This window comes from Cucurbita pepo, chromosome 11 (assembly GCF_057944985.1).
Source record: "Cucurbita pepo subsp. pepo isolate OVF chromosome 11, ASM5794498v1, whole genome shotgun sequence".
NCBI classification, from domain to species: Eukaryota; Viridiplantae; Streptophyta; class Magnoliopsida; order Cucurbitales; family Cucurbitaceae; genus Cucurbita; species Cucurbita pepo.
Genome location: NC_141808.1, coordinates 8425323 through 8442734, shown reverse-complemented (window position 1 = coordinate 8442734; position 17412 = coordinate 8425323). Strand labels below are relative to the sequence as shown.

The 17412-nt window shown below is 39.0% G+C and overlaps 1 protein-coding gene and 1 non-coding gene across 2 annotated transcripts; one reads left to right on the top strand and one right to left on the bottom strand.

Annotated features, from left to right (window-relative positions):
• Nucleotides 1-14413: 14413 nt before the first annotated feature.
• On the bottom strand, nt 14414-15046 carry LOC147790224 (uncharacterized). The gene has a single exon (XM_087128638.1). The coding sequence runs from the start codon at nt 15044-15046 to the stop codon at nt 14414-14416; it is 633 nt and encodes a 210-aa protein (XP_086984764.1).
• A 960-nt stretch (nt 15047-16006) lies between these two features.
• LOC147790223 (small nucleolar RNA R71) lies at nt 16007-16112 on the top strand. Its single transcript, XR_015423055.1, has one exon. It is a non-coding gene; the product is annotated as a small nucleolar RNA R71 (small nucleolar RNA).
• The last annotated feature ends 1300 nt before the right edge of the window (nt 16113-17412 follow it).

Genomic DNA, 17412 nt, shown 5'->3' with positions numbered 1-17412 from the left:
ATGCATGCTTGCCACATAATCTCAAACATTACTCCTTAAATAGAGTGATCATGGTACATGGAAGGTGTTCTTCTTCTTGGTGAAAAACCTTGAGAAAAAATCTCTCAAAAACACTTTCTTCACATATACAAAATCCCTCCCAAGTTTAGTCACTCACCGGATTCCACAATCCCGTTCTAAGGCCGGAGAATAGTGGAGAAGACACTAGTGGTGGTTCGAAACCGGTTCGTGAGGAAAAAGGAGTTTGAACTACAAAAGGTTAGTATCTAAACTCATTAAGTTTTAATACTTATGAACATGCTAGTTATTTACTATAATTGATGTTCTAAAAGTGCCTAAGATCCAAATTGCTTTCGCATGTGTTATATTAACACCATCAATCCACGGATTCGGGTCAACCAGAACCAAAAACCCGAGAGAGTCAGCCCATTCTTTCCCTTGGCCTCTGCCTTCGGCCAAGCCCAACTACAGCGGCCCAAACCTCAAATCAGCCCAGAAGCTACGATTTAGTTGAACTAACCTGAGACCAGACCATCGGTCCAATCGAGCCGGCCTGCAACCCAAAAAAAAACTTTTGGCCCAGCCCAATAAGCCGAGGCCCAACGATAGTCTTGGCCTAGTAGCCTCCGCAGCCCGCGACCCAGACCACGACCTAAACCAGACTGCGACCCGCGCTTTGACCAGACGCTACCACACGACGTGGCTCGCTCTACTGCTGCCACGTGTCACATAGTGGCGCTAGCAGTCCCTCGGCTCGGCTCGGTGGGCCTAAACAGCTCAGGCTCCCTCCAGCGACGCTCTAGCGGCTGTTCGGCTCTGCTCATCTTTTTTCAGCCCGATTTCCACTGTTTCGACCCTCCCAGATCTGTTTTCGGCCCCGATTAAGGTATCCGAGGCTGTTTTAGAGCCGTATTTCACATTTATTGAATTATAGGGAAATTAATTGTGAAATACTAAAGTGGTGAACGGTGTGATAGAAAACAAACCCCGGTGACGTAGGAAGCAGCTCTTACGGAATGGGAGCTTACGTTTATCTATTTAGGGAGTACTTCGGCCAAGGCCAACCAAGTAAGTGGCCTTACTATAGGATAGGCTAAAAAATTGTATGAGTTATGATGATGTGTGGATTACGATGCTTGATGATATGTGCAGTATATACATATTTTGATGAATGATGTACTTGATATGTTTGACGCACTTTGTGGCAATATGATGAGTATGATGATTGCATGATGTTTACCTTAATATGATGATGTTCATAAGCATAGGGCTACTTCCCCTAGAGATGATGAGTGCGGACGCGCACCATATGATGAGCGCGAATGCGCATAGGTGCGAATGCGCACGGATGAGGGTGTTCATGAGGCGCATGACACTATGGGGTTCCGCTGACCTCCGAACGTCGCTATATATTAGCTGGACCAGAGGGTCCAGGGGGTGTGCGAGCACCCTGGGGATTCACACTCGTATGTGTGAGTCGTGTGTAGGGAAGTACTACAAATCCAATTTGTCTGAGACTGGAGGCCACCCCTAAGATGATTAGAGATAGGTCCCTAATTCATGATTGCATGTGTTTGCAATAGCATGACCCCTATAGTGGGGTCACTTACTGAATATTTCTTCGAAATACTCAGGCCGTGTGCCATATTGTTTTTCAGGTAAAGGCAAGACTCCCATGTATGGTTAACGGTGGCGTCGTGATCAGAGACTGTGGCGCGTGCATAGGATAGTTGCATATTTAAAATTCCTAGTCTTGGTTAGGATAGGGCGTTTGCATTTCATTCATTTATATTATTTAATTTGTAATCGTTTTTTTTTTATCTTTTTGAACTCCAGCATGATGTTTGAAACACGTAAGTCCGGCAATGTTTTCCAATGTTTTGAAGTTTTAAATTTTTCCGCTAATAAAGATTAGCATTCTTAGATTTTTATTCTTCATTAGAGATGAGCATGATTCGTTAGTGGCAACTCTAGATATGTGGAAATTTAAGGTCGTTACAGTTGGTATCAGAGCTCTAGGTTTTAGATTCTATAGACTAGCCTACGATGTAGGCTTGGCACATCCACGGTCCCAACGTCGATGCCCCGACACCGTCAGGTACGCCTTGCATAAGATAAGAAAAGAGAAACGTTTTAAAACTCGCATGCATTTTTTTATGTGGACATTACTGAAATGGTTGTGATATTTCACGTATTTATTGTTTAAGAGTATGATGTCATATGTTGCATGCTGAGTAATTTTGTTGGTGGTATGATATGATGTTTAGCATGATGAATGTTTACTTCTTTGGCGTTACGATGTATTGTATAGTGTGTGTATTGTTATTTATGTATATGCATAGTATTAAGGCCTTAGACTTAAGCAACCTTATATTGGTTTATAGAACCATGCCTAGAGGACGAGGACGAGGAAGAGAAAGGGGAAGAGGAAGAGGAAGACGAGGATGGGGGTGACCCCGTCGAAGAGAAGTAGGACGAGGTGTGGCAGTAGAGGGCCCACCTCAAGAAAGATCAGAGACTGGGTCAGTAACAGTTACACCGCCCCAGTCTTACCACCAGTTGAGCTACTTCCTCTAGCTCCAATGCAAGCTGAGCCTCCACCACCAGTAGAGCCTCCACAACAAGTAGAACCTCCACCCCAGTGTTGGGTTTTATGTCCTAAAACTCATAGTTTGTAAACAAAGATATATTCTATTTTCAATAAAGTTATTATTGTTGTTTATTCAGAAAAAATTGTTATTGAATAAAGTGAACTTTACGATCATTAATCTAAATTCAATAAACTAAGAACACTCTGGCTATAGTATGACTACTTGAACTATATGTAGAGACATAAGAGTGGATCAAGTTCAAGTATATAGTCAAAATGATCTATAGTATAAGGATAAGGCTGAGTACCTTATTCTGGGGACACTATGGATGCGGCCCACTTTTGTATATGATATAAACAATGCGATCACTAAATTGTGCATGTGGAGACATGTGAGTGGGGGCGTCCTATGCAATGAGTATTGCATAAGATCGGACCATGAAGAAAACCACTCTCACTTTATAAAGTCGTTTACTGTTGAGACTGATTTTCTTTTCATTCGATAACCTAGGTAACCCGGTTTTAATCCTGAGCTAACCATGAACTCCTGTTTATTCGGAATTATCCTTAGATTTGCATGGGTGAGAGTGGCTCTAGTTCGCCGACTCAACAGGCCTCCCATTTCAGGGGTAAGACTGGGTGAATGGCTGGGGACGTGGGGTGCAAGACGGAATTCACTCCTACCCACTTTTAGGGATAGAAGAAAGGTAGTTCCCTTAAGCACTGACTCCAGGTCTTGAACAAGGGGCCCCACCCTCTCATTGGCCTGAGAGGGATTCGGTTTACTGGTTGGACCACAAACCAATTGTTTATTAGAGGATCAGTGAGACATAAGGAACAAGAAGTAACTTCAGGGGTAAAACGGTAAATTGACCCAGCTCTAGTTACGAACAACCTGTGAAGGATCGACTTACTAATCATGGTTATATCAGATGGACAGAAATATATCTATAGTGAGGGGAGTGCAACTACTAGGCTATAGTGGAGTGTCCTAGTAGTTAACGAATGTTGGTTAACCAGGTTAATGAGTTTAATCGGTTAATCTTGAATCGTTGGAGCCCATGATCTATAGGTCCATTAGGTCCCTCTGCTAGCTCATATCGGACTAAACCATAGAACAGTGTGACAAGTGAGTTCGAAGTGTTCGAATTCAAATTAGGGAATATGCGTTACATATATACGATATATTTAACCGCAATTTTATTTTATTTACGAAATAAGCGAAAAGAGAGAATCTGAGATATTTAAATAAGATTTAAATATCTTAATCAATTATGTGTCGGAATTGACTGGGATTGGCATTTGAATTAATATTAAATATTAATTAAATAGTTTAATTAATTATTTAATGTTACTTTAATTTGAAATTCATTATTCAAATTAATTGTTGAATTAAAATGAAGAAAGTCAAAATGTTGACTTTCATCTAATTAAAATGAAGAAAGTCAAAATGTTGACTTTCATCTAATGGAAAAATCATGTTAGTGGAATTTTGAGGTGTCAAAATTTGGTTTAACCAAACTTGCATGTTTGCCAAATAAACCCCACAAGTTTGAGTGGAATTTTGAGTGTCAAAATTTGGTTAACTCAAACATGCATGCTTGCCACATAATCTCAAACATTTGAGTGGAATTTTAAGTGTCAAGATTTGGTGATCTCAAGTTTGCATGAACATGCAAACTTGACTCTTTAAATAGAGTGATCATGATACTTGGAAGGGATTCTTCATCTTGATGAAAAACCTCTCACAAGCACTCTCTTTCACGTATACAAAATCCCTCCCAAGTTTAGTCACTCACCGGATTCCACAATCCCGTTCTAAGGCCGGAGAATAGTGGAGAAGACACTAGTGGTGGTTCGAAATCGGTTAGTGAGGCAAAAGGAGTTTGAACTACAAAAGGTTAGTATTTAAACTCATTAAGTTTTAATACTTATGAACATGCTAGTCATTTACAATAATTGATGTTCTAAAAGTGCCTAAGATCCAAATTGCTTCCGCATGTGTTACATTAACACCATCAATTGGTATCAGAGCAAGTTTTAGGCACTTTATTTACATTAATTTGATCATGGTGGGTACCATTTCATGCATGAAATTTGTGGTTGCTAAAGTGGATGGTTTTGGTTTTGGCATTTTTTTTATGCTTCCATTTGATACAATTATTGTAATAAGCCTAAGGTGTATGGGCTTTAATAAATGAAGAAAGGTCTGTAATTTTTATAAAGTCATTAGAGTCCACTTTAGGTTGTAATTGATCGAAAATGGAAGAGATAAGCAAGCTGAACCGAAGAGGATGGAAGAGGCGGTTCGGGTGATTTTTCTGTCGTTGGGGACCGATTGAACGTTTTTAAGGGTTGGTTGGTCCAGTTCGTGATCGTCGGGAGCGGCTCAAGTTATTTTTAGTTATTAATGTAATAATTTAGTTAATTGCTTGCTTTAAAATGCCAAAACCAACCCACTTTAGTGTGTTTAATTAATTATGCATTATGAATGTATGTTTTAATTAAATAGTAAATGTATATGCATAAAGTATGTCATATAGATTTAAAATCCCACCATAGGCTAAGCATGTTTCATGCATTCCAAGTATGTTATAAGTGTTATAATGTATAGTATGCATGTCTTAGGGTTCCATGAGTGATAGATATAAATTGTTATATTATTGCATGGAATGGATGATTATATAAATTGTTATATAAAACATGTTATAGGTTATTTTCAACGTCATAAAATGAGGTAGACGTTAAAATCTATAATAAAGATAACAGCATGCTCACTAAGGGTTAAGAACCGAGCACGATCAATTTTAACAGTTAAAAGGGGTCGATGTCTTATAAAATTGCGGTTACGAGAAAGCTCACCTGGCACGATCTTGTCTAAGGCTGAAGGTACTTAAGTTGACGGTTTACGGAACACCTACTACCTGGAGATCGGACCAGTACTTGAGCTTAGTTAGCCGAGTTTTATGAGCATGCTTAAGTGATTTAAGATTTAGAAAAATCACCTAGACTTAAGTTACATTTAATTAGCCGGAATATACTTAAGTAATGAGTATACCCAACCATATAAAATACTTAGTGGGAGGAAAATGGTGTATAAGATACATCGTTTTCTCTTCACGCTCTCTGTAAAATTCACACAGTGAGATTCATGCTCGGCCTCGTGTCGCCCTGGGAGCGTCCTCCATTCGGAAGGTATTTGCATGAGTCAATAACAAGGGGAATTGAGAAAGTATTTATAGTAAGTGGGAGAAGGAAGTCAACACGTCCTATGGTCTCCACCACTAGGTTGCACCGTGAGATTCCCATGTTCCGCCTGCATGTTGCCCTAGAGCAACTACCCATTCGGAGGGTCGTAACATGGGAGTCGGAACAACGCAAACTCCAGAAATGGATAGGATTTCTTAGGTCCATTCCCAACTTTGGCCTTTTCATTCGATAGCGTTGTTGGGGCCGATTTCTGAGGTCTGAAATTGGTGGGTCACACTTGCGAAGAATTACTAAGAGTTAGTATATTCTTGACCAAAATAGCGATAACTAAAACACTATAGGAACAAGAGTTATTCTGGGATTAGTGTTTAAGTCAAGAATGTCTTGGTTTAGTGAATGAGTGATTGACTGCCCCTCGGTAGCAGTTGCTCTAAGTCACTAAAGTATCGTTGCAAATCAATAATGATTTGGGTACATTATTACATTTGCTAAAACTGATTGGATTAAACAGGATTAAGTCAAAATCACTAATAGAATTTTCTTTATATCACAGCATGACAAACTCAATAGTACAATTACTCGCTTCTGAGAAATTAAACGGCGACAACTACACAACTTGGAAATCAAACCTAAACACAATACTGGTCATTGATGATTTAAAGTTTGTTTTAACTGAGGAGTGTCCTCCAAACCCAAACTCAAATGCAAACCGAACAGCTCGGGATGCATATGACAGATGGATAAAGGCAAATGACAAAGCCCGAGTGTACATTCTAGCCAGCATATCTGATGTTTTGGCTAAGAAACACGATGTTATGGGTACTGCTAAAGAGATTATGGAATCTCTAAAAGGGATGTTTGGACAACCGTCCTTCTCCCTTAGACATGAAGCCATAAAATACATTTACAACTGTCGTATGAAAGAAGGGACCTCAGTTAGAGAACATGTCCTGGACATGATGGTCCATTTCAATGTGGCAGAAGAAAATGAAGCTGTCATTGATGAGAAGAGTCAAGTCAGTTTTATCATGATGTCTCTTCCGAAGAGCTTCTTCCAGTTCCGCACCAATGTGGTTATGAACAAAATAGAATATAACTTGACTGCTCTTCTCAATGAGCTACAGACTTATCAATCCCTCTTAACAAACAAGGGACAAACAGGAGAAGCAAATGTTGCCATCTCCAAGAAATTACTACGAGGATCGTCCTCCAAAAATAAGTCTGGACCTTCAACTTCTAAAAGTGTTTTGATGAAGAAGAAGGGAAAAGGGAAAAATAAGATTCCTACTAACCGCAAGAACAAGGTTCAAAAGGTAGATAAAGGAAAATGTTTCCATTGCAACGAAAACGGGCACTGGAAGAGAAACTGCCCAAAATACCTTGCAGAGAAGAAAGCCGAAAAGATACAACAAGGTAAATATGATTTACTCGTTGTAGAAATGTGTTTAGTAGAGTATGACAACTCAACTTGGATACTAGATTCAGGGGCGACTAATCATATTTGTTCTTTTTACCAGGAAACTAGCTCCTGGAGAATGCTTGCGGACGGCGAGATAACACTCAGGGTTGGAACAGGAGAGGTTGTCTCAGCAAGATCAGTAGGAAATTTAAAGTTGTTTTTTGGAGATAGATTCATTATATTAGATAATGTACTTTTTGTTCCTGGAATGAAAAGAAATCTAATATCCATCTCTTGTTTATTAGAACAGTTGTATAAAGTATCTTTTGAAATCAATGAAGTGTTCATTTGCAAAAGAGGTATTCATATTTGTTCTGCAAAACTAGAAAACAACTTATATATGTTAAAACCGAGCAAAACAAAAGCTATTTTAAATATTGAGATGTTTAAAACAGCTGAAACTCAAAATAAGCGACAAAAGATTTCTCCTAATACCTATCTTTGGCACTTAAGACTAGGCCACATTAATCTCAATAGGATTGAGAGATTGGTTAAAAGAGGACTTCTAAATAAGTTAGAAGACAATTCTTTACCTCCATGTGAGTCTTGTCTTGAGGGTAAAATGACTAAACGATCATTTTGCGAAAAAGGCTATAGAGCCAAAGAAACCTTAGAACTCGTGCATACAGATCTCTGTGGTCCAATGAATGTCAAAGCACGAGGAGGGTATGAATATTTCATCAGTTTTATTGATGATTATTCAAGGTATGGCTATCTTTACCTAATGCATCACAAGTCGGAAGCTCTTGAAAAATTCAGAGAGTATAAGACTGAGGTTGAGAATCTATTAGGTAAAACTATTAAAACACTTCGATCAGATCGAGGAGGAGAGTACATGGATTTAAGATTTCAGGACTATATGATAGAACATGGAATAAGGTCTCAACTCTCAGCCCCTGGTGTGCCTCAACAAAATGGTGTATCAGAAAGGAGAAATAGAACTCTATTGGACATGGTTCGGTCCATGATGAGTTTCGCTCAATTACCCGATCCGTTTTGGGGATATGCAGTGGAGACTGCTACATACATTTTGAACATGGTTCCTACTAAGAGTGTTTCAGAAACACCTTATGAGTTATGGAAAGGGCGTAAAGGTAGTTTACGTCACTTCAGAATTTGGGGATGTCCAGCACATGTGTTGTTGCAAAATCCCAAGAAATTAGAACGTCGTTCAAAATTATGTCTATTCGTAGGATACCCCAAAGAGACGAAAGGTGGTTTGTTTTATGATCCTCAAGAAAATAGAGTGTTTGTATCAACGAACGCTACATTCTTAGAGGAAGATCACGTAAGAAATCATCAACCTCGTAGCAAACTAGTATTAAGTGAGATTTCTAAAGAAGTTACTGATAAAACAACAAGAGTTGTTGATCAAGCTGGTCGTTCAACCAGAGTTGTTGATGGAGCTGACACTTCTGGTCAATCACATCCTTCTCAAAAGTTGAGAATGCCTCGACGTAGTGGGAGGTTTATAACTCAACCCGATCGTTACTTGGGTTTGATAGAAACTCAAGTCATCATACCTGATGATGGCGTTGAGGATCCATTGTCCTATAAACAGGCAATGAATGATGTTGATAGAGATCAGTGGATTAAAGCCATGAATCTTGAAATGGAGTCAATGTACTTCAATTCAGTCTGGGAACTTGTAGATCAACCAGATGGGGTAAAACCTATTGGTTGCAAATGGATCTATAAGAGAAAACGAGACAAAACCGGTAAGGTACAGACCTTTAAATCAAGACTAGTAGCAAAGGGTTATACCCAAAGAGAGGGGGTGGACTATGAAGAAACCTTCTCACCTGTTGCTATGCTTAAATCAATTAGAATACTCTTGTCTATTGCCACATTTTATGATTATGAAATTTGGCAAATGGATGTTAAGACAGCTTTTCTAAACGGCGATCTTGAAGAGAGTATCTATATGGCTCAACCAGAGGGGTTCATTGAACAGGATCACGAGCAAAGGGTTTGCAAGCTTAAAAGATCCATTTATGGGTTGAAGCAAGCATCTCGATCTTGGAACATAAAGTTTGATACTGCGATCAAATCTTATGGCTTTAAACAGAATGTTGACGAACCTTGTGTTTATAAAAGGATAGTCAACTCTACAGTAGCTTTCCTGGTGTTGTACGTTGACGATATCCTACTAATTGGAAATGATGTGGGAATTCTGACTGACATTAAGCATTGGCTGGCGACACAATTCCAAATGAAAGATTTGGGAGAGGCTCAGTTTGTTCTTGGAATCCAAATTGTTCGAAATCGCAAGAACAAAACACTAGCTTTGTCTCAAGCATCGTACATCGACAAAATGTTGATTCGATATAAGATGCAGGACTCCAAGAAAGGATTATTACCTTTCAGGCATGGAGTTCATTTGTCGAAGGAACAAAGTCCTAAGACACCTCAAGAAGTTGAGGATATGAAACACATTCCCTATGCATCAGCGGTCGGTAGTCTGATGTATGCTATGCTATGTACCCGACCCGACATATGCTATGCTGTGGGAATTGTCAGCAGATATCAGTCCAATCCGGGACGTACTCATTGGACTGCCGTTAAGAATATCCTCAAGTATCTTAGGAGAACGAGGGACTATATGCTAATGTACGGTGCTAAGGATCTGATCCTTACACGGTACACTGACTCAGATTTTCAGACCGATGTAGATTCAAGGAAATCGACATCAGGATCTGTCTTCACTCTGAACGGAGGAGCAGTAATATGGAGAAGCATAAAGCAAGGTTGCATTGCTGATTCCACCATGGAGGCTGAGTATGTTGCTGCTTGTGAAGCAGCGAAAGAATCTGTATGGCTTAGGAAGTTCTTAACTGATTTGGAAGTCGTTCCAAATATGCATCTTCCCGTCACTCTTTATTGTGATAACAGTGGAGCAGTTGCAAATTCAAAAGAACCAAGAAGCCATAAGCGAGGAAAACATATTGAGCGCAAATATCATCTCATAAGGGAGATTGTGCAACGAGGAGATGTGATCGTCACACAGATAGCTTCAGAACACAACATTGCTGATCCATTTACAAAGCCCCTCACGGCTAAAGTGTTTGAAGGGCACCTAGTGAGTCTAGGACTACGAGTTATGCAATCTAGGGCAAGTGGGAGAAAAGGCATGAGTATGTGATGCCCTAGTTTATTGTATTTCCCTCTACTCAACGTTATAAAACCCCACTAGAGTTTTAGTCCAAGTGGGAGTTTGTTGGGTTTTATGTCCTAAAACTCATAGTTTGTAAACAAAGATATATTCTATTTTCAATAAAGTTATTATTGTTGTTTATTCAGAAAAAATTGTTATTGAATAAAGTGAACTTTACGATCATTAATCTAAATCCAATAAACTAAGAACACTCTGGCTATAGTATGACTACTTGAACTATATGTAGAGACATAAGAGTGGATCAAGTTCAAGTATATAGTCAAAATGATCTATAGTATAAGGATAAGGCTGAGTACCTTATTCTAGGGACACTATGGATGCGGCCCACTTTTGTATATGATATAAACAATGCGATCACTAAATTGTGCATGTGGAGACATGTGAGTGGGGGCGTCCTATGCAATGAGTATTGCATAAGATCGGACCATGAAGAAAACCACTCTCACTTTATAAAGTCGTTTACTGTTGAGACTGATTTTCTTTTCATTCGATAACCTAGGTAACCCGGTTTTAATCCTGAGCTAACCATGAACTCCTGTTTATTCGGAATTATCCTTAGATTTGCATGGGTGAGAGTGGCTCTAGTTCGCCGACTCAACAGGCCTCCCATTTCAGGGGTAAGACTGGGTGAATGGCTGGGGACGTGGGGTGCAAGACGAAATTCACTCCTACCCACTTTTAGGGATAGAAGAAAGGTAGTTCCCTTAAGCACTGACTCCAGGTCTTGAACAAGGGGCCCCACCCTCTCATTGGCCTGAGAGGGATTCGGTTTACTGGTTGGACCACAAACCAATTGTTTATTAGAGGATCAGTGAGACATAAGGAACAAGAAGTAACTTCAGGGGTAAAACGGTAAATTGACCCAGCTCTAGTTACGAACAACCTGTGAAGGATCGACTTACTAATCATGGTTATATCAGATGGACAGAAATATATCTATAGTGAGGGGAGTGCAACTACTAGGCTATAGTGGAGTGTCCTAGTAGTTAACGAATGTTGGTTAACCAGGTTAATGAGTTTAATCGGTTAATCTTGAATCGTTGGAGCCCATGATCTATAGGTCCATTAGGTCCCTCTGCTAGCTCATATCGGACTAAACCATAGAACAGTGTGACAAGTGAGTTCGAAGTGTTCGAATTCAAATTAGGGAATATGCGTTACATATATACGATATATTTAACCGCAATTTTATTTTATTTACGAAATAAGCGAAAAGAGAGAATCTGAGATATTTAAATAAGATTTAAATATCTTAATCAATTATGTGTCGGAATTGACTGGGATTGGCATTTGAATTAATATTAAATATTAATTAAATAGTTTAATTAATTATTTAATGTTACTTTAATTTGAAATTCATTATTCAAATTAATTGTTGAATTAAAATGAAGAAAGTCAAAATGTTGACTTTCATCTAATTAAAATGAAGAAAGTCAAAATGTTGACTTTCATCTAATGGAAAAATCATGTTAGTGGAATTTTGAGGTGTCAAAATTTGGTTTAACCAAACTTGCATGTTTGCCAAATAAACCCCACAAGTTTGAGTGGAATTTTGAGTGTCAAAATTTGGTTAACTCAAACATGCATGCTTGCCACATAATCTCAAACATTTGAGTGGAATTTTAAGTGTCAAGATTTGGTGATCTCAAGTTTGCATGAACATGCAAACTTGACTCTTTAAATAGAGTGATCATGATACTTGGAAGGGATTCTTCATCTTGATGAAAAACCTCTCACAAGCACTCTCTTTCACGTATACAAAATCCCTCCCAAGTTTAGTCACTCCCCGGATTCCACAATCCCGTTCTAAGGCCGGAGAATAGTGGAGAAGACACTAGTGGTGGTTCGAAATCGGTTAGTGAGGCAAAAGGAGTTTGAACTACAAAAGGTTAGTATTTAAACTCATTAAGTTTTAATACTTATGAACATGCTAGTCATTTACAATAATTGATGTTCTAAAAGTGCCTAAGATCCAAATTGCTTCCGCATGTGTTACATTAACACCATCACCCAGCCTACCCTACCACTCCAAGTCGCACCTGAAGCTACACCCCCAGCGGGTGGAGTAGATGCTAATACTAGGTTAATGTATGACTCCATCCAAGCCCTAATTCAAACCTTGGTTCATCCCAAATGTAACTTTTGGATTCATGGAAAACCTCTTCCTTTGTTGATAATTTTTCTCTTCGGGTATGATGGCACAAGCAAAAAATTTTGCTATGTCTGCATACCATGGAGTTGCTGTCATTCTGCTACTGCTGTTTATCCCAAGCAGCTGTTCATCCGAAAATGCATCATCAATTTCTTTGCTATTGACCTTTTCTTCCATGTTCTCCATTCTAGATAAGTGATCTGCTACATGGTTATTAGCTCCTTTCGTGTCCACGATTTCTATCTCGAACTCTTGTAACAGTAGAATCCATCTAATTAATCTTGGCTTGGCATTCGGTTTCATCATTAGGTGCTTGATTGCTGCGTGGTTAGTGTACACTTTCACCTTCGCTCCAAATAAATAAGCTCTGAACTTTTCAACAGCGAATACTACGACCAACAATTCTTTTCCAGTTGTTGTATAATTCACTTGAGCCTCATTCAATGTTTTGCTGGCATAATAGATAGGATGAAGTACCTTCCCCTTTTTCTGTCCTAACATTGCCCCCACAGCATGGCCACTAGCATCACACATCAACTCAAATGGTGAATTCCAATCGGGTGTTGACATTATAGGAGTTGTGGTCAGCGCTGTCTTTAATGCTTGGAAGGCAGTCATGCATTGTTTGTCAAAAACGAATTTTCTATTTGACTCCAACAAACTACACAATGGTTTTGCAATCTTGGAGAAATCTTTAATAAACCTCCTATAAAACCCTGCATGGCCCAAAAAGCTTCTTATACCTTTAACTGACGTAGGTGGATTCAATCTTTCAATAGCTTCTATCTTGGCTCTATCAACTTCTATTCCTCTTCTTGAGATCTTGTGGCCTAACACTATTCCCTCATTGACCATAAAATGACATTTTTCCCAATTCAGTACAAGATTCTTCTCTTCACATCTTTGTAGAACCTTCCCTAAATTGCACAAACAAGTCTCAAAAGATTCTCCATAAACCGAAATATCATCCATGAATATCTCCATAAATGTTTCTACCATATCTGTAAAAATGGCCATCATGCAACGTTGAAATGTCGCTGGAGCATTACATAGTCCAAAGGGCATTCGTCTAAAGGCAAAAATTCTATATGGGCATGTGAATGTAGTTTTTTCTTGATCTTCTGGACTGATTGTAATTTGATTGTATCCCGAATAACCATCCAAGAAGCAATAATGTGACTTTCCAGCAAGCCTATCAAGCATTTGATCAATGAATGGTAAAAGAAAATGATCCTTACGTGTCGCTTTGTTTAGCCTTCTATAATCCATGCAAATTCTCCATCCATTCACTATTCTAGTGGAGATCAACTCATTGTTCTCATTTGCCATTACTGTTATCCCTCCTTTCTTCGGAACACATTGAATAGGACTGACTCAGCTGCTGTTTGCAATTGGATAAATTATTCCAGCATCTAGCCATTTGAGAATCTCCTTTCTAACAACCTCCTTCATTATGGGATTTAATCGTCTTTGTTGCTCAATGGACTTAACTTTTCCTTCCTTCAATTGTATTTTGTGCATGCATAGTGAAGGGCTAATTCCTTTTATATCCGCCAATGTCCAACCTATCGCCCCCTTGTGCTTCTTCAATGTTTCTAGGAGCATATCCTCTTGAGTCGAGGATAGTGTCGTTGAGATGATGATGGGTAGTGTCTTCTTGTCACCTAAATAAGCATACTTAAGGTTAGGTGGTAGTGGTTTCAAGTCCAGCTGCGGCGCTTCCTCAATAGATGGTCTCATCGGTGAATTCTTTCTTCCCTCACATTCTAGTGACTCAAAAGCTGTGCTAAATTCACCTAAATCTGGTAACGGTTCTATTCTGTAATTTCAGCTGTTGTCTTCTTCCTGCCCGCTTTCCCCATCATCCCATTCCTCGGTCGCTGGTTGTTCTGTCAATTCATACACTGCTGAGCATTCTTCTGTCACTGCTGGATATTTCATGCTGTCATTGATGTTAAATTCAACTTTTTGGTCACCCATTCTTAATGTGATGGTTCCTTTGTAGACATCGACTAATGTTCTTCCGGTCTTTAAAAATGGTCTCCCTAAAATAATTGGAACATCATGATAGGCTTCATCATCTAAAATGATAAAATCTGCCGGAAATATGAATTTGTCAACTTGAATTAAGATGTTCTCAATCTTTCCTTCGGGATAAGTGAAAGATCGATCTGCTAGTTGAAGAGTGACTGTAGTTGGTCTAGCTTCACCAATACTTAACTTTTTGTAAATAGACAGCGGCATTAGATTAATGCTTGATACCAAATCACATAATGCTCGACCTAGCTTCTTCCCTCCTATTGATATTGGAATTGTGAATGAACCGGGGTCTTTCTCCTTTAGCGGGATCTTGTTTTTCAATATTGCACTACACTCTTCATTCAATGGTACCACCTTGAATTCTTCAAACTTTCTTCTATTGGTGAGCACATCCTTCAAGAATTTCACATAATTTGGCATTTGCTTCAAAGCTTCAACTAATGATATATTTATGTGAATTTCCTTAAATATGTCCATGAACTTCTCAAAGTTGGCTTCTTCCTTCTTTTTTTTTTATTCTTTGTGGAAAAGGAGGTGTTGGTGTGTATATTTTGCTTTCTTGTCCACTGCTGACTGATGTCTGTGTTTTAGGAGGCTTCACAACGGGTGGAGTAGAGGCTTACTAAGAGGTCTATTTCGTAACTCATTTGCTAATTGACCTACTTGAACTTCCAAATTTCGCAATGATGCTTGTTGACTTTGTATCTCAGCATCATTTTTAGCCATATATTCCTTTATTAGGCTCTAAAGCGATATTCCCGGTATGTGTTGAGCTTGGCTAGTTCCTTCCCCTTGGGTGGTGGTGGCTTGTTGAGAACCATATGTCAATTGATTTTATAATCCAAAACCCGGAGGGTAATTTGCTTTAAGGGGCATTTGTTGGTTGTACGAGCCTTGTCCCTTCCATGAGAAATTTGGATGATTTCTCCACCCCGGATTATAAGTGGGTTGCCTTGACTAACTTGATTCCCGACATAGAAAATTGAGGTCAGATTGCTTGAACATTGATCAAAGGTGTGTTCCTCTCCACAACATACACAAGATTCGGCTGCTGTCTGGTTAATTACAGCAGCTGTATGGACTGGTGCTTTAATCATGGAGTCTTGCCCCAACGCTAGATTTTGTAAAATATTAGTCACCGAAGCTAGTTGAGCATTGATAGAGGACAAAGCATCAACTTCAAGTACTCCTTGAGTCTTCCTTCCTGGGTTGCTTCTCACATCGGCCCATTGACAATTGTTAGATGCTATTCTCTCTAAAATCTCATATGCTTCATTGTATGTCTTTGACAAAATAGCTCCATTGGCGGAAGCATCAACTACTTGTTTAGTAGCAATATTTAATCCATTGTAGAAAGTCTCCATTTGTATACAATGAGGTAGTCCATGGTGAGGACACTTTCTAACCATCTCCTTAAATCTCTCCTAAGCTTCACTTAGTGTCTCATCTTCAAACTATTGAAAAGCAACAATCTCATTTCTGAACCGTGAATTTCTCGTGGGTGGGAAATACTTGATAAAAAATTTCTCTTCTAGACTATTCCATGAATCAATTGTTCCCGGTGCTAAGGTATTCAACCATGATTTAGCACCATCCCTCAATTAATATGGGAATAAGCTCAGTCTAATCACATCTTTATCCACTCCTTGAAATCGAAATGAGTCACTAACTCCCAAAAATGACTTTAGGTGTAGGTGAGGATCTTCCGACGGTAGTCCATGAAATTGCCCAATGGTTTGCAGCATTTGAAACATCACAGGTTTTAGCTCAAACGTGGTTGCTTGTATTTCGGGTATAATGATGCACGGATTTAGCTCTTCCACAGCTGGGTGTGCATATGTCGGATCGCTCTTTCTCTGTCATCTGCTAAATGAATGGCATTGGCAGTAATTCTCTCTTGATTAGCCATCATCACTGGATTTTCAAACTCCCGATTTAGTTGGGCCATTTGCTGTATATTCTGTTTTGTCATTTCCTTTTTCTCCCTCAACCTTCGTCTAAATATTCTCTCTATTTCAGGATCCAAAATAAATTCCAAACCCGTAGGTGGGTTCATACACAGAATTTTGCAGCAGTAAACTCAATTCTTCAGCAGTAAATACAGCAGTAGGAACACTCAGCTTACTATGACTTCTTGTTGGCTCCCGCTCACAAAAATCTACAACAAGTAAAATAACCAAATTAGGTTCTCCGGCAACGGCGCCAAAAACTTGATTGCTTGTGGATGTATATAATAAAATGATGTAAAATTCACAAGAATAAGTGCAAGTATACACTATCACAAGTAGCAAGTAATAAGTAAATTATCGATTACACAGGGAACCTATCTTTTTGGTTAATTTTATCGCTGGAAACTAAGTGAGTTTTTGGGTAACATTCAAATGGGTGTTGGAGATTTTATCTATTTAAACAAAACTAAAACAGAGTGTCACTGCTGTCGAAAAACAGAAAATGATGAGAAAATCAACTATAATGAGGAAGGTTCGGCTAAGAGAGATTAAATAGATAAGTTGTTGAGTTTTGTGGTAGATTTTAGTTCCTTTTAATAGATTCTCAAGCCCACTTCCGAGGGTCATGAATGGTGATTATTTCCATAATCGTTGTAATTTCTATTAACAAGGCTCTAGGAGAAGAATTATTCCTAACCCTTCTATTACCCTTCAAGTCTCCTTGCTACGGAACTAGAGTATTAAAGAGGATTTCATTGCTCCCTCTCTTCTCCCGAATAAGAGAACTGTTAGGATCGATACCAGTTGTTAGGATCGCACAACAACGCACACGCTCGA